Below are 26,954 nucleotides of genomic sequence, written 5' to 3'. Positions count from 1 at the left end.
GACCGAACAGAGCGGCCGACATCGCCTGAGACGCCCGGAGAAGCAGCAGAACGCAGTGTGTGACGTTTCAAAGCCTGACCAAGAAGCCCGGTGGTCTGGGTTCAACTTCAGCTTAGTCCACTTCAGGCAGTGGTGACCTTGGCGAGTTCCTGAGCACCACCGTGCTTCCGTTTCCTGTTAAGCAGAGTGACGATAACGTGGCGTCCATCTTTAGGGCTGCTGTGGCGTCCATCTTTAGGGCTGTTAGGAGAACTGAGCGGTGACGGTTAGCGTGTAACTGCCGGCTTGGCACAGGCTCACATCACGTGGGGAAGGAGTCTCCATGAGGAATTGTCTTGATCAGGCTAGCCTGCGGGAATGTCTGCGGGCGGGGGGGGGGGGGGGGATATCTCCATTGCATTTGTTAATGTGCAGAGACGCAGCCTGCTAGTTGGAAGCCCACTTGCCCCGTTTCAGACCCTAGACTGTGTGAGAGCAGAGGAAGCTGGCTGAGCACGAAGCATGCACAGCTCTGTCCCTGTGCCCGTGGCTGTGGCTCTGATATGATGAGCTGCTTCAAACCTCCACCATCCAGTGTGACTAAGGGTCGGGTTGCCATCCCCTGGGATGGAGAGCCGCAGTAGACGCTTCCTCAGTTCTCTTTGCCAGGACGCCTCATCACACAATGGAACTGAGACCAGGACAAGCAGGTGTGTACGCGACAGACAGAACACTGCCTAGCGGGGTGAGCGCGATGTGTTTGTCACTGTGTGTCAGAAGGTTACACCAGATAACCGGAGAGGAACAGTGCCAGAAAACCCACCCGACATACAGCTTAACTTCTCCTTGAAATTAGTTTCCCCCCAAAAAAAGTACCTTGAGAAGTAATGAGCCAAGAAAATGATAGAATTGAATGAATTATTTTGTAGCCCAGACCTGTGTGGGGGCTGCCTTTCTAGTCACGTGGTCCGGATTTTGACTTTCGCATCCCCCAGGCATCTCCTACCTAACTATCCAAACATGTCTCTCAGTCTCGCTTCTACTGACCCCTCCTGAATGCAGCTTTCTCTGTGTTATTATATATGTGTGTGTGTGTGTGTGTGTGTGTGTGTGTTTTGGGGGTACCACCCTTGAGCATGCAAAAGTGAGAGGACAGTTCTGGGGGGCGTGGTTTCTCTCCTTCCACCATGGGAGGGATTGAACTCACATCATCTAACTTGCTCACGTGGCGTCTTTGCCTGCTGAGCCATCTCCCTGGCTTCTGCATTTCGATTCCAGCAGTGACAGGCGCAGTCACCCCGTCACTCACGCTAGAACTTGGCAGCCTGCTATCTTGGATGACACCTCTTGCCTTGGCCCATCCTTAACCTTAACCCATCGGAGGATATCCATTCCCTTTCTGTATCCTCACAGTCCATCTACTTTTCTCCACAGCCCTTGCCTCCATCTTGGGTCAAGGGCCTTGGTCATTTTTTCCCCCTCCAGTGACTTTCCAACTCTCCCTCTGGGTCTACGCCTGCCTGTCTCAAGGCCAGACAACCCACAAAGAACCATGGAGTAGGAAAACTCCTCCCACCCGCTCTGAGTTTTGGCAACCCCGGGTCATAGTGCACCCTACACTGTCTGTGCGTGGACCTCCTCTTGCTCTGCTCAGCCGCGTGCATGGACCCCTCTTTCCAGCACATTCACCTAGCTACAGTTAGAATCGTTTTGCTAGCTAGAAACTGGGCCGCACGGCTTTTGTTCCGGCCTCACCCGCATCCCCAGTCTTTCAAGGTTTTCTGTGCCCTTGGGCTCCAAAGCAAACCCCAGCTTCGTCCTGTCGGCCGTCCTGCTCTGTGTCATTTTTGGCTTCATTATCAAATAGACATTAATCAGGGCAGCAATTTTGCTGTAAAAACATGCTCTGGGGCAGATCACAGAATGTAAGCTCTTAAAGAAAGCTTAGAGACCTGGCCTAGTGCCGAGGCCACAGATTGAACCCTTAGGGCCGCAGCCAGCCTACACACACATTTTGCTTGGCTTATACAGCATCCTTAAATGTCTTTCTTTTTTTAATTCATTGACACTATGTAAAACTAGGAGATTTTAGCCAAGGATGGGGGTGCATGCCCGTTGTCTTGGCACTTGGGAGGTGGAGGCAGGAAGATAAAGTATTCATGACCAGCTTTAGTAGAGAGGAAGTTCAAAGCCAGCCTGGGTTATGTGAAACCCTGTCTCAAAAACAAACAAAACAAAACAAAAACCAAAAAACCAAAAATCCAAACCAAAACAAAAAAAAACAAACCAAACAAAACCCAGAGAGATTTTACCTAAAATCTGTGGCTTTCTTCTCAAAGATGTGATGTGGAGACATTGGCTGCCTTTTCCAGAGCTACAGTTAACGCCTGCTGAGCAGCACTGACCCCTAATTGGGGCGTGTCCTCGTGGGTCTCCTCAGCACCTGTGGGTCCGTGTTTATACTTATTTATAGTCTCTGTCACACCCTTGGAGAGATTTGCACCCACAGTCGGGAACTGGTTCAGTCCTTTCATTTTACAGATGTAGAAGGTGAGTCCGAAGGTGTCACACCAGTCTCTAGACCATGGGACTGGTTCATGAGCCATCACGTGGCTTCTGATCTCTGTATTGGACACACTACGCAGCTTGGTTTGATAGTCTCCCTGCTTGTCTGCTAGGTAGTTGTTAGTACCTAGGAGACAAGCTCTCAGTTGTTCTTGTTAGTATTTGTAGCCATGTGGAAGCTGGAACATCTGGAAGGGGAAGATGTTCTAAGAATGCCCTTACTTTGTAGGAGACTGTAGCCCAAATGTGAAGGAAACTATAGCCCGAATAAGCAAGAAGAAGAAACGGGAGAATTGAACGTGACGGGGAAGGTAAATTGGGCCCCCAGCCTCGTCCTTTGTTGTAGGATGACGGCAGGGAGAAAGCTGGGTTGCTCTCTTCCTGTTGACCTGCACGTGAATATAGAGAGCTATGAGTCAGTGTCAGAAGGGTGAATTGTTGGCATCTGTGCCCTGTACCATATTGTCACTTTGATACAATTACTGTGGACAGTGTTGTTGCTAAGAAAAAGGAAAACGTAAAATTTTCCTCAATGGGCAGTGACCTTGGCCAGTCAAAAGGAGCCAGAGTAACCTGTGCCTCAGAGCCTTAACTCATATGAAAAACTTCCTCCTGGGGTCCTTTAGTGAAGGAGATGACATTCATCCTTGGGGAAATTAGCCTCAACAACCACCAGAAGCTTCTAGCTCCTGGGTCCTCTTGTATCCCATTGAATCGTTGCTATGAAGTTGAAAGTCAGATGTATGAATTCATTTCCTGATGCTGTGATAAAACGCTCTGACCAAAAGCAATTTTAGGAAGATGATTTATTTTGGTTTGCAGTTCCAGAGGGATGGCGTCCATCATGGCAGGGAGGGCATAGCGTGTATGGCAGCAGAAACAGGAAGCTGGTTGATCACATCCTTATACACACACAGGAAGTAGAGAGTGAGAAAAAAAGTGGGGTGTACCCTCAGAGCCCTTCCCCGGTGACACACTTCCTCCAGCAAGACTCTCCCTCCTAAAGGTTCCATAACCTCCCCAAACAGTATCTCTGGCTGGGGCCAAATACTGTTCAACTACGTGTGCCTGTGTGGGATAGTTCTCATTCAAACCACCACACAAGGCTACCCCTTGTCATGAGTGACTCTAGACAGTCCTCCTGGCAAGCTTCTGTGTAAGCTGCAGAGAGGCAAGGCATTTATGAAGGGAAAGTAGAGATGGGATGAGTTCTCAGAGAAACAGTGGGTGGGCACATGGCATGCATTCACCTCCTGGGTCTGTTTCTGTTGGGCCGTTCTCTTTTGTCTTGGCCGTTGGAATCCTGCAATGCCTTGTGATGCTTAGTGGCGCTTTAAGCATTAAGGTGGTGTATGTTGGTAGTCAGTCCTTGCACAGGGGAGGTGCAGGTAGGCACACTCTTGGGGTTCACGGGCTACCCGGCCTAAGCTAATTGGTAACTTCCAGGCTAGTGAGAGACCCTGTCTCAAAAACAAGGTGGACAGAACCTGAGGAAGAACACATGGAGTTGTCCTGTGGCTTACACACACACACACACACACACACACACACACACACACACACACACACGCACACGCACACGCACACGCGCACACACACGCACACACATATGCACACACATATGCACACACATGCACACACATACATACACACACATGCACAACACACACAAGTGCACAGGCACACATGCATGTGTGCATATGGGGCAGGCAGGGAGGGAGAGGAGAGAAAAAAGGAGAGAAATATGTTGTCCAGGACATAACTGTGGAATCAAACTCTCTTTCAAACTTCTGAGTCACGGCTTAGAAATGGAGATCAGATTTATGATGCGGGGATGTCATCTCCTACTAACAGCGGACTAATGAGTCTGGTGATTTATGCTACAAAAGGGACTCGAGCATGAATAGGCTCACACTGTTGCTGTTTGTTTCTAGAATCCCAGGGAATTTTTATCTCTTTTCCCCCTTTAAAAAGCGTACCCGAAAAGTGAGCGATACTAACTCACACCGCCCGCTTCCACTCCTTACCCTCAGACAGACAACAATAACTTTTTAATTGCTTCTGCTAATGCATTGAATTGGGTGGATCAGTGAAGATAGGAAGCACGTTTTTCTTCTTATTTTTTTTTTTAAGAATTCTCTGCCACTGAATTCTTTCAGCCAAAGAAAGTTGGCTCCTGCTAATCCTTCTTCACTTCAGGCTTTGTTTGTTTGGTGTGTGATTCCGTCGCTGCTCTGGGCTCTGCCTATCTTTTTAGGAGTGAGGTCCCTTTCCTTGCTAGGCTGTGGCTCCTGCAGAGGTGGTCATAGTGATGGAACTAAGAGGAGGTGGGGCGGGCGGTAGGAAGTAGGGAGTGATCTGGAGCACTGGGGAGAGGAAGGAAGGGCTTTCGGCAGAGACTTGACTCTAAGAGCCACATTGGAAAAAGCCAGCAGTGGCGGCGTCTGGGCCCTTGTCAAACACCAAAATGTCCGCAGTCAGAGCAGCTTGGGAGCAACTCTGGCCCAGCGGAACTGCGGAGCTCTGGAGGACACCGTGACCCAAGCTAACGTGATCATGGACGAGATGGCATTTCCCCACTGAGTAGAAGCTTGTTTTTTATCGTGTTCCAAAACCCTGGCTCCAGTCAAGTGCGTGCTTGGGTTGTATTTGTGATACTCTGCATGTCTGTTTGCTGGCACTCTCCTTGGAGTCCATGGTAGCGTCCACTCACCCCCCTCCCGGTCGCCCGCACTTCACCTGCAGGCTGCAGTTGGGACACAGCCCCTTCACATGGTCAGTGTTGTAGTACACTCTCAAATGCTCCCAGAAACTGGCTGTGCAAAACGTGAAACCCAAAGCAGACGGGGCATATGTAGATGAGTCGTCGTTCTCCATCTCTATAATTTCCTAAGTTTGATAGCACTTCAATTTTCTAACCATAAAAGCGGCTTCTCTGCTCTTTGGGACAGCCACACAGAGATACTGCCAGGAAACTGGAAGAATATGACAAGGGATTTTCTGTGTTATTTCTTCCTTTTCCTCTTCCTCCTCTTCTTCCTCTAGCACTTTTCTGCTGAAGGAAGAAATTGAAAATATTACTTTGGCCCAGTAATATATTCAAGAGGCAGAAGGCAGGGGGAATCTCTGAGTTCGAAGCCAGTTTGATCTACAGAGTGAGTCCCGGGACAGCCAGAGAGGCTACACAGAGAAACCCTGCCTCTTGGTAAAAAGGAAGAAAGAAAATATGATTTTGAAGCTTTGTTTTTCAGAGTTTGTATTATTGATTTCTGTGGAACTGATCCTGCTCAATTCACAGTGGGGTTATGTCACGGTAAAGCTGCTCTGACCTGAAAATATCCTAAGTTGCAAATGCCATTTAACATACCTACCCTATTGAGCACCTGTGCTTAGTAGTAATGATCCTCACAGCTGAGGATCAGGTATCTCAGGGGTCAGGGTACCGTGGCTGGTAGCTAGCTGGCCAGGAGCTGCAGCTCGCTTTGCCACGGTCCAACATCTCAAGAGAGAAACATACCACAAATACCTGGAACAGATCCAAATTCTAAATCTGAAATATGCTTTCTACTGAATGGATCTCATTCTGCTGCGTTGTTATAAAGTGGAAAACTCAGGAGCCAGGAGCCATCCGTGTGGCGTTCACACCGAAGGATGAGTTGGATGATGTGATAGCCCCTGGTGAGTGGTCTTCCTAAAAGCTCTCATGCTAGAAATCAAGTATTCATTTACCCAAACTGAGGAGCCTTTGGCTATGTCCACATCTTCTACAGTCCGGGGGATGCAACTGACCTGTAGAAGGTAGCCGATGCCACTGAACAAATGAAGCACGTTGGAAAGAAATGAGTGAGCATTCCAGGTGTCTCTTTGGACCCACTCATCTTTTGGTCAATCACTGTTCGCATCGTCTCTCCGAGCAGATATTACCAGACACGTCTTCACCAAGGGCTTAAATCAATCCCGACAAATAAGTTTCTGTTGTCGGTTTTGTTTGTTAGAGTGTTTCTCCCCCTAAACTGTGTGGCAGGAGCTGTTCCCCCTAGGATTCTATAGCTGTAGCATGGATTGTTGAAGCAGGTAAGAATCATCTTCTACCTTCAGGCGATATAGGATTCTTATCCGGAGGATTCAGAGGAGCCATCCAATAGGAAGGAGTGTGTGTGTATCTTCACCATTTGAGAATTGCACTCAAACTCGTTGAGATGACTTCTTGGTCATTTTTTTTTTCCTCTTGAGATTTGTGGACGACATCCATGTATCTCATCGGCATCTCAGCAGACTGTCTGGAAGAACCCAGACCAGAGCTGGATTTAAATCAGTCTCGGGCACTTCCTAGTTAGTATCTGGGGCATGTCATTCAATGTCTCCTAACACTAACAGCTCCTTTTTGAGAAGCTGATGATACCTGCCTTGTGGCAGTGGTTCTGAGAGCACCAGGATTTCTTTGTCTCCCCTAGTCCTTGTTTTAAAGTGATACGAACAGAGAACACACTTGTAGGGGAGCCCTCAGGAACCAGAAAGGACTGTACTAGGAACTGCCCCTAAACTTGGAGCACAGCACCTGCTGTATCAAGTCACGCCGTCATGAAGGAAGTGACTTCATTTTGTTTCCTCCCCTTATCTAAACAGCAGCTAGAAGGGAGCTGTGGGACTGGCTAGCCTAGGATAAGGGGTGACGAACTGGGTCGTGAGGACCTGTTTCACACGGCTCTTTCTCAATCCCTTCCTTATAGCTAGAGTTTTCCTGCCTTGCCCACAGTCAGGACAAATCTCTGTCACCCACCAGTCCCACAGCTGCTCAGACCCAATCAAGTAAACACAGAGACTTATATTGTTTACAAACTGTATGGCTGTGGCAGGCTTCTTGCTAACTGTTCTTATAGCTTAAATTAATCCATTTCCACAAATCTATACCCTGCCATGCAGCTTGTGGCTTGCCAGCATCTTTTCATGCTGCTTGTCCTGGCGGGCGGCTGGCAGTGACTCCTTCTGCCTTCCTGTTCTTTTATTTCTCCTCTCTGTTAGTCCCGCCTATACTTCCTGCCCAGCCACTGGCCAGTGTTTTATTTATTGACCAATCAGAGCAACAGATTTGACATACAGACCATCCCCCAGCACAGCCAAGTGCAGACCATCTCAGACACCTGCACTCAGGCCGGTGGTCCTAATCATCCTCTATATGGACCTGCTGGGTAAAGCCACGAGGAACCCAAGAACGGGTTCCCACGGGACATACAGAACATCCCAAAGCACGTCCTGGTAGTAGAAAAAGCCGCAGTACCAGACAGACCCTTTGACACAAGATGCCAGGGACCCCGACCCCAGAGCGGGAGCCGTATTGGCTACAAGTTCCCTCTGCTTCCTCCATCCACCTCCTTCATGGTTTTGGTTGTTCCAAGCATGACAAGAGCTACCCTAACCCTGACAAGCAGTTACAGGGCTCTTTGATTTTGTGTTCTGCCTGCAAGATGCCTGAGTAAGACAACAGTGTCTTCAGCAGAATCGGAAGAACTTACTAGCATGCGGACACCTGCCTCCATGAGGAATTTCAGCCACGTTCTTTGTACCAGAGGCCCATCTGTCGCTCACGTTGTTAATTCAGACCGTCGTCTTTCTTAAGCCAGGGCTGAGGCAACAGTCAGTTTTGTGGAAAGATCTCTTTAATAAGAAATGAATAAAACTATCAATACTAAATAAAGTAGACCACTGTGAAACTTGGGTCAAATCCCACTGGGAAGGGTCCGTACAATGAACTGCATTATGCAACAAGCCGCCTTTAATAGCTGCCATGACTCTCTGTTGTTCTAAGGGAAAGTGGCCAAGGCTGAAGCCGGAGCACATGATATGATTTGAAAGCGCTGCAGCCTCTGGAAATGTTCCTGTGAGAGATGTCCAGAATCAGGGTTCACTGTGATTTGTGGTCGTTCTAAATGTTTAACACTTTGGACATTTTCGAAGCTATACCCGCTGCTTCCAGAAGCCTCTGGGTATGTTTCTGCTGCTTTGGAAGATACTTTTCAAGTGGAATGTTTTAGAACTATGCTGGGGAGGGGTGTGGGGGAAGGTCCTGCAGTACCTGATTGTGAGCGATCCCCGTGGGTGAAAGGGATGAGACTGTAAGGCAGGACCCACGGCCTTTCCCCAGCTGCTTCGAGGACCCAACATCGGATCCACTGGAGACAATGATTCCAAAGTGGCGGCTCCTTCTGTCAGCCAGCGAGCTGGGCCAGAGGCTCCCCAGACCTCCACGCCCTCGATATCAGGTGTGGCTGGCAGGCAGGATGGAGGTTAAGCCAGGGCCAACTCCCATTTCTCCAAATCAGAAACAGAAGGGCAGTGGAAGCCTGGTCGGCACAATCCCCAAAAATAACAGTGATGAAGACTGATGGGGCCGGGATGAAGCACCGTGGGAGAGTCTTGAGAAGGAAGCCCCAGCAGTGATATGGGGTGGGGGTGGGGTAGAAGGAAATGGTGATGTTCTGGTGTTTTAAAGGGAACAAAGTCAGCTTCTTTGAAGTGTAATTGGCATGAAGTAAACCGCCAAGTGTGATAAGCTATGCGGGATATGGTGGCCCCTTCCTAGAATTCAGCACAGAAGGAGCCAGAGCTCAGGGTCCACCTCAGCTACAAAGCAGGTGTGAGGCCAGCCGAGGCTGTGTGAGAGCCTGCCTCAAAAACACCAGGGGGACCGACAAGTTTTTGACGCATGTTTACACCACCTCCACAGTCAGGGTAATGGCATACGGCTGTCATCTTGAAATCTCTTCTCATGGTCCTTTGTAATTCCTTCTCATCACCCTGAGCCCAGGAAAATATGCATCTGCTTTCTGTCGTTATTCTTGAGTTTCATTTCCTAGGTTCACATAAATGGAGTCCTTTAGTCCCCACCCACCCACCCACCACCACCATCTTTCTCCCTTTTCTGGCTTCTTTCACTTAGCACAATTACTTTTAGACTCATTCAGGTTGACGTTTGTATAGCACTTCATTCATTTTATTAGACAGCAGAATTCCACTGTATACATATGCCACACATTGTTTATTCCTTCACATGCTGAGAGAATTGTAAATCATGCGACAACTATTATAAAGGAAGCTGCTGAGAGGCCCTGTATGCATGTCATTGTGTGAACATAGGTTACCTTTCTCTGCGGTAAATACCTACAAGTGCAGTTGGAAGAGCAAAGGCTCGGTATATATTTAACTTGTTTAAAAAAACGGCCAGGCTGTTTTCAGAGTAACTTTCCCATCTGATGATCTCCCGGCAGTGGGTAAGAGTTCAGTTGCTCCATGACCCTGCCAACATTGCATAGAGTTCTCCTTAATTTCAACCATTTTCCCACTGTACTGTGAACACAACATGAAACAACACAATATGTTATCATTAACTAAACACAGTGCAGTGTGACAGGTGTGAGGGACCTATCCATCTTATATAGCCGAGACTGTGCCTGACAAAGTCATTCCATTCCCTATCCCCTGCTCCAGGCAAACATGACTCACCTCTGAGGCTGTGACCATATTGGGTCCTCTTGCAAGCATCATCTTGCAGTATTGTTCCCTCTTTGCCTAGTGGCCATATTCATCTGAGGTGAATGGTATTCAACTGTGGTTTTAATTTGCATTCCCCTAGTGACTGATGTACAGTCCCTTTTTTGTATATCTATTTTCCACCCTGAATCATCTTCACGGAGTTATCTGGTCTAAACTTTTGTCCACTATTAAAATGGGGTGTTTTACACCATACACCTAGGACATATGACTTCAGCTGGATCTAACCTGAAAACCTCTTCCTCTCAGTCAATCATTCATGGGTCCAGAAAATATTATACAAGCTTCCACAGAAGGGGAACAATTGAAGGGTTCCACTGAGCTCCAGCACCTTTGGACCATTCCAATGACCAGGACGGTGAGCTGTGCATGAAGGGTGCGAGTGTGGCGCTCACATGCCGGCGGCAAGCAACAAGTGTCCAATCGGACTCAAGGCCCGCTCAGCAGGAGGGGAATCATGGCTGGTACTAGAAAACTGCCCAAATTCTCAGGGCTGGTGAGGTCACAGATTGCTGTGGGATGGTCTGTATGTCAAATGCTCTGATTGGTCAATAAATAAAAAACTGATTGGCCAGTGGCCAGGCAGGAAGTATAGGCGGGACTAACAGAGAGGAGAATAGAGAGAACAGGAAGGTGGGAGGAATCACTGCCAGCCACCGCCATGACAAGCAGCCTATGAAGATGCCGGTAAGCCACGAGTACGTGACAAGGTATAGATTTATGGAAATGGATTAATTTAAGCTATAATAACAGTTAGCAGAAAGCCTGCCACAGCCATACAGTTTGTAAGCAATATAAGTCTCTGTGTTTACTTGGTTGGGTCTGAGCGGCTGTGGGACTGGCGGGTGAGAGAGATTTGTCCTGACTGTGGGCAAGGCGGGAAAACTCTCGCTACAATGGATCTTAGAAAGGAATCTACTGCTGTCATTCTACTGCACCAACATACTCCCTCACTATATTCTAAATCTTATCTTATACCCACCGATAAATCTACTATTTGTCATCAGAGAAGCTTCCCTTTACATCAAATGGAGGCCACCACAGAAAACCAATGATGGACACAATATAGGGATCAGCAGGTCGCCGGGAGCTCAGCAGATACATCTATATCATAGCTCCGGCATCATCTGTGCCTCAGGGAATGCCAAGGAGGAGGGGTGGGAAGAGTCTAAGAGCCAGAATGCCAGGAGATCTCTGTGAAGCAGTCTCTCCTAGAAACAGCTGCCCAAACAAGACTGGATCGATGGCAGTATCAATAGATGTGCCGATGTGGGGGAGCGGAAATGGCCCAGGATCCCGCCCCTAGACAAAGAACTGCAGGCAGCTAATGACTGCTGGGAGAGGGGAGGTAGCCTCTCCCAGGGATGAGCCCCCTTACTGGTTGTCCAGTGCAAGAACGGTCCGCTCTGAAACCGTATACACACAAGTAACAAAAACGGGCTCCGCAGATTCTATTCATATGTGTCTGTGCATGTGCACACACACGTGTGTGTGTGTGTGTGTGTGTGTGTGTGTGTGTACCCAACAGAATCAAAGAGAAAGAGGCTATCAACTTGAGAGTGGGGCGATGTGGGAGGAGTTTAAGGGAGGATGACCTTGAGGAACAGGAGGGAGGAAAAGGAGGGAGAAAATGATGTAATTGTGTTCCAATTAAAAAAGTAACAAAGTAGACAAACATTCCAACGGGGTTGTCTTTCTGTTAAGCTGTGAGAATTGTTAGAACATGTTGTAAGGATTATGTCCTTAATTAGGTCACTAGCCTTCTCTCTTTCCGCTCTCTCCTTCTGTCTGTTCTCTCTCTCTCTCTCTCTCTCTCTCTCTCTCTCTCTCTCTCTCTCTCTCTCTCTCTCTCTCTCTCTCTCCCTCTCTCCCTCTCTCCCTCTCTCCCTCTCTCCCTCTCTCCCTCTCTCCCACTCTCTCCCAATAAAGCTCTAAAAAGGTAACCATGGCTTGTAATTCTTCCGATCGTGACTCTTCTCTTGGCCAGCCATGAGCATAACCAACACATGCTGTGCCTAAGTTGTTTGTGAGATGTGTGTACGGAAAGAGATGATTTGCAAAGAGTTTCTCCCCGTCTGTGGCTTGCCTGGTGTTGTCCTTTTGTTTCTCTGGTGCTTGGGACAGGCCCAGACCCTGAGTGCTGATGAGCTCTCGATTGGAAACAGTTGGGTTTTTCAGGAAGACGTGTCCATGGTAAGGAAACCCATTTTCATATCACCTGGCCTTGGAGACTAATCTAACTTTTGAAACATCTTCCACACTGTTGCTCCCAAGTTTACCCTGAAAGCCTTTATATGCAAAGTGATGTTATTTGAGGCCAAAGGTTACAAGAAAAAAGACAATGTTGTAGTTCTCGCCATCATCTCTTGTGCGTCGCCCTTGTTGCGTGTTATCCCAGAGAGGAAGTGAAGGCAGCCGGGGCCTTTTCCCTAGCACAGCCCATGGATGCTGACGTCAGTGCTTTCTTGGGTCAGAATGGCCCTTTGAAGTTACTTTGTGTTATAGAGCTGGGGGGGGGGGGTTGAACAGAATGCTTGTTCGTGCTCCATACACACTGTACCCCTGAGCCCAGAACCCAGAGGGGCTGCTTGGCGTTCTCTCTGAGTGGCGACTCCAGGCCGGCACTGGCACTGATGGCTTATGGGATTTCCGCCATTGTTTCCTGAAGGCAATGTGTGGATGCCCTGACTCTAGAGCAATGCCAGGCAAACCTCTGCCTGCTGTCAATTCCTAGGATACAAAATCAATTCTGTAGTTACTGAACCACAATTAAAATAGAAGGTGGTGTCTTTGTTCTGTTAAACTTTTCTTTCAGTTTCTCACATATATCCACATGCTTCTAATACATCCGTGTCTTTCAAAATAAATTCTTGGTTAAAAATATAGAAAAGGGCCAGTGGTGGCGGTGCAGGCCTAAAATAAAAACCAAACACTCGAGAGCAAGCTCAGTTCCATTAACACCTGTGTCTGGAATCAGGGAACGGGGACGATCAAAGTCTCAGGCACTGCCCCACATTAGCCAAACGGCCCGCTTCCAAACCAGTGACAACCGCACGTTATTGGACCTGAAGGTGAGCAAACCCCAAGTGCCCTGACACATGTCACCTTGGGCAGAGGCAGGGGTCATATGCTGCAGTTAGCTGAAAGTCTCTCTTGTTCACAGCTCTGTCCTGCACAGTATCTGGTAGTTAGCAGCTTCTACAAATATATTTTAAGAGTTTAGTTTAAAAATCAAACAAGCCAGGCAGTGGTGGCGCACGCCTTTAATCCCAGCACTCGGGAGGCAGAGCCAGGCGGATCTCTGTGAGTTCGAGGCCAGCCTGGGCTACAGAGTGAGTTCCAGGAAAGGCACAAAGCTACACAGAGAAACTCTGTCTCAAAACAAACAAACAAACGCCTACCCTTCAAGATGGGGTGGAGCACTGCCTGTAACCCAGGATCCAGCAGGCTGAGGCAGGGAGATTTTAAGAGGAAAGATGGCCTGTGTTACATAACCCTGTCTCAGAAAGAAGAAAAGGGGAAGGGTACTGTCTGCTTTCTCCCTCTTGGGTTTGCTGGTAGGAGAGCCGGACATTTTGCTTTTAGGATTGATGCTCTGTCGCGGGTGAAGGCGGTGACAGTGTGCCTGGCCTGCGTACCCCACCCACGACAATCTTATTACCAAGTCACCCGCAGCTGAGCTCCATCGAAGAAAGGGGCTTTGATGCATGGAGTTAATGATGTTCCCAGCATTCCTCATGGTCTTTCCTTTAGGAGACTGAAGACCAATAGGGAAAATGTCAGCCCCCTGGAGTTGCTTCATAATTATGTTTATAATGAGGTTGTGGTCTTAAACCAACTCTCTAATCATCATTGCCCAGAACTCAGCAACAAAGATCTTATCTAGGGCTATGGGGCCAGCTCGTTCTCTTTAGCTTGGGTATCGGTCTACAGGTTTGTATATTTCATTCGGGAGATTAAAATAAAGCCAAAGGAATCTTTAAAATTTGGAGAGTAGTCATTAATGCGAAATAACCTAACTTCTTTATTTTGAGAAAGGGAGCAACTCAGATCTGTGTGTCCAGATGGTGTTTCCACATACGGTATCTTTTTAAAAAAAAATGTCTTCTGCAGATCTTCTGGGAAGGAGCCATCTGGACATTATTGAAGAGTTGAGGCAACCATTGCCTTCAGATCAGCCAGGAATGTGGACACGAGCATTTAAAATGTCTGTGGGTCACCTCTGCATTCTAGGGAAATGGTAGGCACTCTGGATCTTAGTCTCTCAGCACCTGCACTCTGTCTTGAAGTTTCAGATGTAGTTTTAAAGAGCGTGTCTCTACAAGCCATGCAATTCTGCTCCTGGGTCTGTGACTTAAAACATTAGAGACAGGTTCACACTCGTCTCTTGGGCTGTAGGCATTTTTATCTTTACAAGCCACTCTTCCCTAAAGTAATATAAAAATAAGGCTCATGACAGTAAATATGAAGGTGATCTTAGTGGTGCTATGTATTCAAATGTTTTCACTTGCCTAATGTTCATTTTCTCCTCTAATTATGAAAGTTTAAAAACTTATTTTTTCTCATTCTCACAAAAGTATTATGAGCCCTCAGGGCCGTCTGGTTGTGCCTAGTGGTAAGATGGCTCTGATTAAAAGTCATTCTTTTTTTCTTTTACAGTTTTTAGATTTTGCTTCTGTATTATAATGTCCATGTTTTTATAAAAGGAAAAACCAGTTCATTACCCCCAAAGAGCATCTCTGCTAACCCTGGAAGCAGCTCCACATATTATTCAGAATAAGAGCTTTTTTTTAATTTTAATTTGGCAAAAACAACAACAACAACAACAAAAAACAGAAATGCGTGTCCTCTGCCTGTCCAGTTCAGTCTGCCTGCCTGGCCTGAAGTGTCTGTAATTCTTGCCAAATGCCCAAGCCCAAATGCAGACTCGGCATTTTCCTGTTTGCTACTTGGGGCAATGTGTAGCGATCATGACCAGTTTCCATATTTCACCCTCTTTCTAGAGAAATATAAAAATGTGTTTATCCTTCTCAGCACCCAGCGGTCTCAAGGCTGAATGCTAGAAGACCAGCTGTTATTTCTCATTCATTCAGCTTCTTATGACTTTACCAAAAAAATTCTGCATGTGCTTTAGACTTTAGAGGAAGCCAAGCAGTATCTAAAAGTAAAAAAATTTAAAAAAAAAAAACCAAACAAACAAACAAATAAAAATCTCACAAAGTATCATCATCATCAAGGGAACATCTGTTTAAGCATGAAAATATGGATGGGTGGATGGATGGATGGATGGTTGGATGGATGGATGGATGGATGGATGGATGGATGGATATATGGAGAGAAAGGGGGTGCTTTCAATAGAGGAACAGTCAGGAGCTGTAGTTACAGACTACAGGAACTGTAGTTACAAACTGTGGGAGATGTAGTTACAGACTATAGGAGATAGTTATAGACTACAAGAGATGGCCTAGAAAAGTAGAATTATATGATATGTGCTGCTTTCAAAGTTTAAAAGTCATTATATTTAACTTTTTCAAACTTGCCCAGTGTCTTAGTTAGTTACTATTGCCACTATGAAGCGCTATGACCAGAAACAAGTTAGAGAGGAAAGGATTTATTTGGCTTACATTTCCACATCACTGTTCATCATCAGGGAAGTCAGAAGAGGAACTCAGACAGGGCAGGAACCTGGAGGCAGGAGCTGATGCAGAGGCCATGGAGGGAGGCTGCTCACTGGCTTGCTCCTCGTGGCTTGCTCAGCCTGCTTTCTTATAGAGCCCAGGACCACCAGCCCAGGGGTGACACCACCCACAATGGCCTGGGTCCTCCCCCATCAATCACTAAGAAAATGCCCTACAGACCTGCCTACAGCCCAACCTTATGGAGGCATTTTCTCAATTGAGGAGGTACCCTCCTTTCAGATGACTTTAGCTTGTGTCAAGTTGACATAAAACCAGCCAGCACATCCTGGAAAAAAAAGGACATTGAGAAAGAATTCTGAATAAAATATTTTTCAAAGTAATAAATGCTATCCATTTCTCCTTATAAAGCTAAGAGAGGGGTAAAGAACTTTCTGCGTGGGCTTTGTATTTTTTTTAGTTGTTTCTGTGGTAGAGCTAATGTTGCTCTTCACTTCTCTCCCTCTCTGGAGCACCCACAGACCTTTCTTTCTTGTTTTTTTTTTTTCTAAGTGCATGAATGTAGGACATTCAATAGCCCCGTGTCTGTACAGAAGAGAGTGTTGTAATTGAGGGATAGCATCCTTTGTATTCACTCCTTTATCCTGAAACAGCAAGCAGAGACTGCTGTATGCCAAGCATCGCTCTGGGTACCTGGGTGCATCAGTGGGCAAATGGACAGAGCTCCCTGCGGGTGAGGGCGTTGACGGTGTCGGGGACATTAAGCGGGGTCAGGGAGGGGGAAACAGCAGCATCGCATATGAGAGGTTAGGTCCTAGGTGGACAAAGGGATCGCCAAGTAAGTGGGAATTGAATTTGAGAGCCGTGCAGGGAGTATGGCTTGATGAAAATTCACGCTTGACTGAAGATGTGTCCCACCGCGGGACAGCTACAGGAAAGCTGTGGTCCGAGGGCAGAGCTCAAGGAAGGATGAACAGCTGGAGCTGTGTCAGGCAGATCCCTGTAGGCTGTGGAAGAAATGGCTTCCCAAGAACTTCTAAAGTGTTGTATACAGTTTTGGAAAAGAAAAAAAAAAAGATTGTACCAAATAGTCTTCTGACTATTTTTCTTTTTCTTCAGAGGGTGTGTGGTCTTTACCAAACAGAAATAATTAGCTGAAATTCATTCTCAACCGCCTGCAGGTGCGTTCCTACATGAATAGACATGTAAAGGGATACAGTGCTAAATGATCAGTGGTTGATTTAATGAGGAATTCAAGAATCACGGGTCTGCAGAAACACAATCGAATCGCTTCTGAGAGATAGTACCACGTTACACCTAATGAAGCCTTGGGCACCATCTGATTTATCTTTTATAAATGAGCGGTCTGAGAAATGCTCAGCGACTTAGCCCAAGCTACCCGGTTACCTGGTGGCAGGCTCAACTTTGAGGACTGTGCAGGGCTGCTAATCCCAGACCCAGAGCGTGTCCACCCTACCTCCTGCCCAGTTAATTCAGCAAGAGCTCAATTATTGCTGACTGTCTTCTTGTTGACCTTTCCAAACGTGACAGTCAAATCCAATTTCCCATCACAGTAAGTAGGGTGTGTTTGTGTTTTTAGCATGGCCTTCATCTTTGGAGTAGACTGCCATGTCATCGTCCTGGAAATTGGCTTCAGGAAGATCAAAAAGCCAATTCCTCTGCCTCTCTAGGAACACACAGCAGTTTTTTTGTGATTGTCTGTCAGAATGAAGGTTTCTAATTAGTTTGCTTTTCAAGGTGCTTTTTTTTTTTTTTTTCCTATTTCAGAAGTCAGTTCCTCGGCCAAAAGGATGTTTCTGTAGTCTTTACACTCAAGGACGAAAGTTCACACAGGTCCTTAGAAATGACCACTAGGCTACCTTGCCAGCCAAAACATCCCCGACCCAGCCCACCCACCACAGATAACATCCCACATGGTCATCGCCAGGAGTGACAAGATGACTACTTGGCGATGTGGGTCTTCTTGGTCTGCCCTTCCTCCCCCCCCCCTCTTCCTGCTCTACCCAAACCTGTCCAGTCCTCCACACCCACCCACTTCTGTATGCTGTCCTCCATCTCTCCTCATTTCCGTCCCCTCCCCCTCCCCGCCACAGATAATTATGTTGTCTGATACGTATTCTTCTATTTATTTGTGCAGTTTTGTCAGTGGCACTTGGACATTATTTTTAATTTGCCTCCCTTCTGGATCTTTCTTCGGTGTTATACCGTGTTCACCATCCTTTCTGGTGTACCTATGTGTACTTCCTCTTAATCTTCCCAGTGGTGAGCTGTTAGATCGATTCCACGTCTTACATCCAACCACATTGCCCACACGATTTATAACTGTGTGCATGACCCTGGTGAATATGTTTGAGAATACATATGGGGTGGGTATATATGCATTTTATATATAATATTATATGTGTATCTTCTAAACGGGATGGCTGAGTTACAAGATGTGTGTGTATTTACTGGTACAAATAATGAAATTTAACCTACAGACAGCTTTGTACATCACCCTACGGACGGGTTTAAGAATTCTTCTTGATATTTCGAGCTGAAACAGTATTCCAAAGTACATCCGGTTTCCCCAGCACTGCCAGCTTGCTGTCTACACAAACCTGTAGTGCTGGGTTTCTCTGCACATAAAATGATTTATCATTGTGGTTTCCAGTTTTGTTTTTGTTTTTGTTTTTTTTTTAATTCTGTGTTTTGGCACCTTTTCGTGTGCATGCTCCTGTGGCTCCCCTAATTTGAGCCACCTTTCTGGTGGAGGCTCCTCTCTCTCCAGGTGGTTTTCGGGAGTGCCTTGTGCATTCTAACATACCCACGTCGGCCTTGAACCATTGTTCTGGCCCTCGTGCTTCCATTATTAAAGGGAATACATTTAAACATTCTCCATCAAAGAAAATGTTTACTGAAATACTTTTCAGGTTTTATCAAGTCAAGAAATGTGCTTAAATTCAGGATTTATATAGAATTAATCCTTAAAATTATAGGCAGGAAACAGTCTTTGAAATTACAGACGGGTATCTTCACATTGAGATAATGGCTTTTCTCTTTAGTCCATTGATGTGTTGAAATACTTAAGAGTCCGATGCTGAAAATTATTGTAAACATAGAATAAGTTCCACTTTTTCATAACATATTATTTTAAACCAGTAGCAATGGCTCCATAGCCACAGTGAGTTTGGGTGACTGGTATATTGTCAGACTCTCCAGTGTGTGTGTGCATGTGTATTTTCTTGTAGGGTATCATGTAGCCCAGGCTGGCCACAAAAAAAGTGTGTAGCCGAAGATTACTTTGAACTCCTGAGTCCCCCGCCCCTGCCTTCCAGGTGCTGGGATTATAGGCATGTACTACCACACCCAGCCCATCAGACTCTCTTGCTCCTGGTTAGGGGCTAAAAATGGTAGGGGTGGGCGTAGAAGTGGAAGACATAAGCTCTGTGTGTAAGGGGCATGGATGGCAGCCACCTCATATAAAACACAGGAAGTGATGTGTGGTTCTACGCCAACAGGAGTTACAGAGAGGCTTTAGCTTGGAGTCTGGGACAGCCGCTCCTAGGTGTGAGTGAGAGAAGAGAGGCCTGAAGAAGGAAGACACTGTTTGTGTCCACTCCGGAGACCACAGAGATGGGGGGATGAAGGGCTGAGGGATAAGGAAGAGGGCCGTATGGGAAGGGGCTGCCTCATCCTTGACCGTGTCGTGGTAGGTGGGTTTGCATGTGTATGGTGCTCATCTTGAAATAGGTGAGTTTTAGCTTCACCAAAAATGAAATTTTAAAGCCGGTGTTCAAAACTAGCCTGGTCTACAGAGTGAGTTCCAGGACAGCCAGGACTACACAGAGAAACCCAGTCTCAGAAAGAGAGAGGGAGGAAAGAGAGAGACAGAGGGACAGAGAGAGAGAGAGACAGAGACAGACAGAGAGACAGAGAGAGACAGAGACGAGAGATTTTTAAAACTACAGGAAAGATCTAGGATCTGTATAAAGGCAGACCATTTATCCATGTGAACAGCTGGATTCTCATCTAGAGTCTTAAATACTACAGCAGGCATTCTTCAGCACGGTCTGGTGGTTCATAACCATGGCCAATCTCATCATCCCAGGACAGAGGACCTCGTGTGCTGTGGTGGGGTGAGGTCTGTCCCTAGCCATTAGGAAGACACAGGGTGAAGCCGGCAGGGCCTCTGAGGTGCTGTGGAAGGCCTGATGCAGCACACAGCTGGAGTGCTGGGTACTCTTGTGACAGACCTGGCCTTCCAGCCCTGGTCTCTGGGTCCCACGGGTGCAGTTTTGCTGTGTGTGTGTGTGTGTGTGTGTGTGTGTGTGTGTGTGTGTGTGTGTGTGTGCGTGCGTGTCTCCCGCACTACTCACTGGACCTTCTTCCATACGTTTACTTCGTCTTTTTAATTGACCTTACCTGTTCTGTTTCCATGTCATCATTCTGTATTTGCTTTCGAAATTCATCTCCCTTTGAAAATTTTTTAATTCAAAATTTAAAAGGACCTACATTAATCCTTGAAATCTGGGGTTCAAAATGCCGTTTAGAATTTCTCCACCATATCCAAATAGATGTGATCACTGACATACAAAACATCGGTATGAGTGTGACCCAAGACCATCCCGCACACTACACAGCGGCCAGCTAGTCACAGTGGGTGAATGTATACCTTCCCCTGATCTCGTGCATTTTATCCTCAGGAGTTGACTCTAAACCTTAGGAGTCTCATTTTTTTTAGTAACTTCAGATTGAGCAGGAGTCACAAACTTAAAAGCCTAGGGAAGAAACCTTTTCTGCTAGAAGTCAGATGGTATCAAAGCTGTGCACACTGGGGGGGGGGGGGGGGCAGAAAGAGGAAGGAGAGAGAGAAGGTATCTGGGTAGAAGGTGGGATTTGCTTGGAGGAGGTAGTGTGTATATGTCAGTCATCTTTGCCCCGGCCTGTGTTCACAGATTTCTGCCACCTCAATTACATGGCACTATTTATAGGGCATATGACCGTGAACATATAGAAGAATCGGAGCACAGCCTGTTCATGGTGCCAGACAATTGGCTCACAGCGTCTGTTGCGTTCTGAGTTGGCCGGGAGACAGAAGGATGCCAGAGTGTAGCATTAGACACTGATGGTCCCTCCCCCAAACCTAATCAACTGAAGGGAAAAGCAGTCAAACCCCAAAATAAACCTTGACTCCAAATCACCAGCAGCAGATGAAGTAACAAATGGACAAAATTTTGAAAAGTATCAGGCAGGAAAAGGTCTCTAGACATCTTTCATCTTGCATATCGCAAACTCCATACCCACTAAACATCACCTCCCTCTCTCCCCCCTGTCCCCAGATGCCACTCTTCTTTCTGCCTCTGTGGTCATGTGCCTACCTTAGGTACTTCCTGTGACTGGAACCACACAGGGTTTGCCTTTTGCAGAGAGGCTGTGTTCAGTATTTCATTTCTTTTGAATGTCATACACAAAACGTTGGGTAACCAAGTTGCTATCAGAATTCTCCAAAGCAACATTCCCAAGTACAAAATAGGAGTGAGGTCTGTAAACTTGTAAATATGCAAGGGGAATAAAATTATTTATATAACATAAAGGTATGTTCATAGTTCAAAATAATAGGATGTTAAATAGCATGAAATAATGTATCATTGGTTCTCTAAAGATGCAGACATTGTTCTAATGAGGCAATAGGCAATCTTGACCTCAGAGAACTCCAAGACCACACACAGTGACTATGAACATGTCTTGTAAGAAATCACCTTGTGTTGAAACTGACCAGTTGTCACAGATCAAAACGACAGGAACAGAAGGGTCACAGTTGAAAAACCAGTCACAACACAACAGCAGAGGCACTGTTGGGCACGGGAGACATTGTCCTGTTGCCATTCCTTAGGGTGGGCATGGGATGTAGAGTCACTCCAGAAGCAGGAAAATATTACACCCGACAGAAGTGACTGATGCCACAAAGATCAAGCAGTGTGAGCTGGAGGGGGGAGGAGGGGGGGGCAGGAGGGGAGGGGGGAGAGGGGGCAGGAGAGGGGCACAGTGTGGGTTTAGTTTGTTGCAGTGAGGTTTCAGTAAAACACGAAGTGTTTTCAATCTTTTTCCTCGGTATTGTGTTAAGGATTTAACTGTGGGTTGCAGGGACATTTAGGTCGACTTCTTTTCCCCCCCCTGCTATCTTCAGACAAAAGCAGGTGGTAGTGGAAAGCTCCTCTGCTGCTCCTTTGAATGTCACTGCAATCTAGCCATCCTCTTGGCGCGGCGCTGTACATAAGGAGGGGTCCAGGTGGGACAGTGGATGACTTGATTTCTTCTTTCGTACTTTTCGTGGGTTTTGAGTATTTTTAATGAGCCCATATTTTTTTTTTTTATAAAATCTACAAAATCATTGTTGTTGATCTACTGAACATCAGTATCCTCTTCATTATTCAAATTGCCTCGTAGTCCATTTTTAATCGCCGAGCTGACGAATTCTGAAAGGGTCTTCGTAACTCAGCCCTGGAGTTTTGGCAGTTGACTGCCGGGAGTCAGAGACCCGGGCTGTGGGACCCAGCCTTCTAGCAGGATCGTTTGCCCCTTTTCGTTGAGCTGGGAAACGAAGCAGGGGCTGGTGACTGTGACGTGCACTAAGATGCGATGGAGCTGGCCAGCAAGTATCCCACAGTTGCCATGGCACAGATGTCTGAACCTAACCAGCAGCCAGTGCTGCCATCTTGGGTGCTTGGAGTCCCTCTCAGACTCTGCTCTTGGCTGCCATCCGCTCCCTCATGGCCTCATGTGGCGCCCTTAGGAGGGGTCGGCACCCACTTGGCCCAGCTTTCTCCTGTTCGGGGGTCAGCGTTAGCCTCTCTGCTCCGTGGCTCACACCAGCTTACACGCCCCTTCTGTAGAGCCTGTGGAACGTCTGTGGCTGTGCTTTGCACATTTACACCACTTGTTGTCACACTTCTTCAGAGGCAGACTCGGGTGGATTGGAGTCCTGTTTAGGAAGTGCAAGGTCAGGCCATTCAAATCACCCACTCTGTGGTCCTCTAGTGGACTTGACTGGGACGGTGAGTCCACCCAAATGGCCTCTGCTCGCCTCTCCCATCAACTCTTGCCTCTATGGCTTGTTTATCCCGGGGAGGGCGCTCTGGATTCCCGCCTCCTTTCTCCTGGTACAGGAGGGAGGAACTATTGGCCCTGACCTCCCCCTCCAAGCTGGAGCCCCTCCTTCAAGGGGAGTAGCACTCACAGCTGGGAGCAGCACACCTCTGGCCCCCCAGGCTGGTACCAAGGGAAGTGGCCTTCAGCCAGAACTCCTGATGTGGCTTCTGACAAGGAATGGGAATCAAAAAAAAAAGCTTGAGACAAAACTGTGTGTCCATGGGCATGATCCGTGTTTGTCTGGATACACAAGGAGGAGGAAATAAGTGACCATCTGTGGGTTTCTCTGCTCTGCGGCTTTTCTCAGATCGTCTGCAGTGAACACTTCCAGAGAGGCTAAATGGCACTCTGTTCAACCCGCTGTTCCAAGCAGTACAAGAAGTCCGGGTGTCGTTGCTTATCTGCTCCCCCCCACCCCCGTTTCTCACGTCTTCCCGTCTGAGGTTCTTGCTTGTCTCATTCGCCTTCCTGTCCTTTCCTCCTCAGGTGACTGGACGGCTGGAATCCCTTCCCACGTCCTCAACAGCTCCCCATCAGACCGGCAGATCAACCAGCTGGCCCAGAAGCTTGGCCCCGAGTGGGAGCCCATGGTGCTGTCCCTGGGGCTGTCCCAGACCGACATCTACCGCTGCAAGGCCAACCATCCCCACAACGTGCAGTCCCAGGTGGTGGAGGCATTCGTCCGCTGGCGCCAGCGCTACGGGAAGCAGGCCACCTTCCTGAATTTGCACAAGAGCCTCCAGGCCGTGGAGGCAGATCCCTCGCTGCTCCAGCACATGCTGGAGTGATCCTACCCCCCCCATCCCAAGCCCCACCCCCCACCCCCACCCCCACCCCCGCACGCGCCACTTGCTGGGGTGTGGGTCTCCAAGTCACACAGGCTGAACCGGACTTTCACTCAGCAAGTGGCTTTGTTCTGGGTGGGTTTTTGTTTTTGTTTTTTGTTTTTTGTTTTTTTTTCAGTGAGCCTTAGCTGGAAGGGGAACACCTGGATTCGACTGGCTCAATAATCCAACGGCTTTAATTGCTTGGAGATTGCATTGTTGTAACTGCAGTTTTGAACTCCGTGGTTGCCTTTTAACAGAGGTCCAGAAGAAAACAAACCAAAAATAAAAAATAAAAAAAATAAAAAAAAAAACCATGCGACCACATTGCATGCAGGTGTCCTGCGTACAAAGCATCGACTCTCCGTTGCCTGGAAACTGGACTGTGGACTTAGCCCTTCAGAATGATGATGATAATAAAAAGTGAATTGTGTTGTAGAATGCGCCTCATTCATGAGAAAGTCTACTCTGCCCGTGCTTCTCTTGCATAGATTGAGGGTGTAAAATCGTGGGAGTGGAATAACTTTGATAGCACCTGTGAAGTAGTGGGGATAAGTAGCTCAGACAGGATGTATGGATTAAGCATGGGTCACCCAAGCTCCCTGCAGAGGCCAGGGAGAGAACTGCAGCCCTTCGCCTTAACAATTGCGGAAGAAATCTCTCTCCATTTATTAAAGGTAATTGGGTCTGAGACAAAGGGGGCTCGTGTCTCCCTTGATGCCTGAATGGCTGAAGGTGTTGTGTTCCCGAGGCGGGTCATGGGTTGTCCAGCCTTTCATTGAGAACACAGTGTTAGCCAGACAGGTGTACATGCTTGTAAGCCCAGCTCTTAAGTAGCTGAAGCAGGATGATCACTCCAAGGTCTATCCTGGGCTATCACTATATAACATTCCAGGTCAGCTTTAGCTGTTAGCAAGACCCTGTCTTCAAGCAAATCAACAGAAATTTACCACGCAGGGTCTCTAAAAATGCTCCTTTTTCAGGGCTTGTTCACTTGTGTGTTCTCATCTGGGCCTCTCAGCAACACGGTGAGGTATGGATGCCAGAGTGGTACACCCCTTCTTTAGAGATGGCAGGACCAGTGTGGGCTAACTAAGCTAGAATGTGGTTTGCCTCTGCATGAGTGGATTAGAGGCAGACAGCATGCTTTCAAAGAGAGGCATAAAAGGCTCTCCTAGGGCCGGGCGGTGGTGGCGCACGCCTTTAATCCCAGCACTCGGGAGGCAGAGTCAGGCGGATCTCTGTGAGTTCGAGGCCAGCCTGGACTACCAAGTGAGTCCCAGGAAAGGCGCAAAGCTACACAGAGAAACCCTGTCTCAAAAAGTCAAAAAAAAAAAAAAAAAAAAAAAAAAGGCTCTCCTAGGGGCGGTGGATGTAGCTCGGTTAGTAGTGCTCGCCCAGCCTGCTCAGCACCCTGAATTCCATCCCAGTACCTCATAAACTCGGTGTGGTGGGGCAAACCCATGATCTCAGCACTCCAGAAAGTGGAGGCAGGGGGATCAGAAGTTCAGCGGCATCCTCGTCTACACGGTGAGTTCAAGCCCAGCTTAAGCTACACGTAGAGAGGAGAAGGTGGGAACCACATTAGAGAGGACAGAGAGACATCATCCTTTATCCTTCACAGCGACTGGAGAGCCAAGTTCTTAATCCTATGCAATTTTCAAGGAAAAGAAAGTCTGCTGTTTATCTCCCTCCACCTGAGGACAAGCCTATGAAGAGGTAGAGATGAGCGTGGAGCAGGTGCCCAGGAAGCTGGCGGTGACGCGTTGATGTCCTCTCAGGCATCTGGTACCCTCAGCTGTTCCACAGTTCATTCATTCAGCAGACACAATCCCCAAAGCACTGTGTACTGGCCATGCCCACTCTGATTTTCCACCCTGTCGGTCCAGTCATTACCTCATTATTTTATAAAACTCACCACTTTGGGCCACGTGACTGTGCCCACTGACAGATCGCTCTTTAGCAGAGTCTTCAATAATACCGCTTATCACCTTGAACTTGGTTCTTACTACTTTGCCCTTTCCCCCTGGGATTCCTCGTAGTGCGTTGCTTGGGCTACCGCTCTCACGGCTCAGTCCTCCCGCTTATGGCTCCGAGGGAGCAGGGCTAGGCTGGCTGCCGCTGGCTGGTGTAGGCCCAACAACGAGCTGCACCTCTCCTGCCCTCTGTCACGAGTCTGTCATGCACAGGGACACCTCTGTGCTGTCAGTAGTGAGGGCGATCGAGGAATGAGGCTGTGAGGGGCTGGTGGTGAAGGGGATCTTTCGAGCTCTGGTTGACAGCCCTTCGTAAGCAGCATGGTGCCACTACCAAACGACGAGGGCCACTCCTTGTCCCCGCTCACTTCCTGCAGAAGCTCTTGGGAGTAGGGCCGGGCAGCCGAATCACTGCCTGTCTTTACCTCTGCAAAGTGATGCTAGATCTCATCGGTCCGTGTCCCAAGGGGGTAGGGGAAACCCACAAGGATTCCATGTGGGTTCAGAGGCTTTCTGGCCCCAAGAAAGTTCTATATGGGGACAGTGGGGCAGCAGGACATTGGAGGCACTAAAAGCAGCAAAATGATGTCCTTTCTCTGTCTGTCTGTCCGTCCGTCTGTCAGTGTGTCTGTCTGTCTCCCCACCCCCACCCCCGTGCATGTGTGTGCACGCACGTGCGTGTGCACGTGTGTGTGTGTGTGTGTGTGTGTGTGTGTGTGTGTGTAAGGTAGAGCATGTATGTACATGAGTGTGTCTTTTAACATTTTGAAATGTGTAACTTCTACTAAATTCCCCCAGTGCACATAAAGTGCATGCCTGTTGTATCATTTTGGAAACCAATGACTAAACAGAGGAAAAGGAAGAGTCTGCCCTGGTCACCACCGCCTGCCTAGTCCTCCTGCGGCGAGGGAGTGTGACTGTCCTGTAAAGCGCTTTTACACTCGGCTTCCTGGATTTAACACACGGCGGGCGATTGTTCTGATGCCATTAGGGGTTTTACAACATCCTTTGCTCTTAGCGCACACTTGAAAGTGCTATAGTTTTAGCAGCGCCTTTGAAGAGATTAAAGGCACTCAGCTGCTAAGTGTACCAATAGCTTTCCCCATCAGGACATTGCCCGGCATTGCGGTTCCCCCTTGACTTGCCCCCCGCCATGTTACAGTCTGAGCAGAACTATTGTTCGCTACCCCCACCATGCACTTTATATCCCCCCCCAAAAGCAAAGCTGAGCATGTCTGGACTCTCTGACCTTTTCTCCTTGTCCCAAGATGTCC

General features: G+C 47.7%; 1 protein-coding gene across 6 annotated transcripts in view; it reads left to right on the top strand.

Moving 5' to 3' along the window:
- Positions 1 to 24,145, top strand: part of Cradd (CARD and death domain containing adaptor protein) — a 196,740-nt gene extending 172,595 nt beyond the window's left edge. For all 6 annotated transcript variants that reach the window (XM_076554661.1, XM_076554658.1, XM_076554659.1 and 3 more), the window contains one exon: positions 23,367 to 24,145. In XM_076554661.1, coding sequence (XP_076410776.1) covers positions 23,367 to 23,668 — 302 coding nt within the window. In that variant the 3' untranslated portion in view covers positions 23,669 to 24,145. The remainder of the gene's footprint in view (positions 1 to 23,366) is intronic.
- The last annotated feature ends 2,809 nt before the right edge of the window (positions 24,146 to 26,954 follow it).

The sequence above is a fragment of the Peromyscus maniculatus genome, chromosome 18, assembly GCF_049852395.1.
Source record: "Peromyscus maniculatus bairdii isolate BWxNUB_F1_BW_parent chromosome 18, HU_Pman_BW_mat_3.1, whole genome shotgun sequence".
Lineage (NCBI taxonomy): Eukaryota > Metazoa > Chordata > Mammalia > Rodentia > Cricetidae > Peromyscus > Peromyscus maniculatus.
Note: the sequence above shows the minus strand (reverse complement) of the source record. Positions and strands in the feature narration are given on the sequence as shown.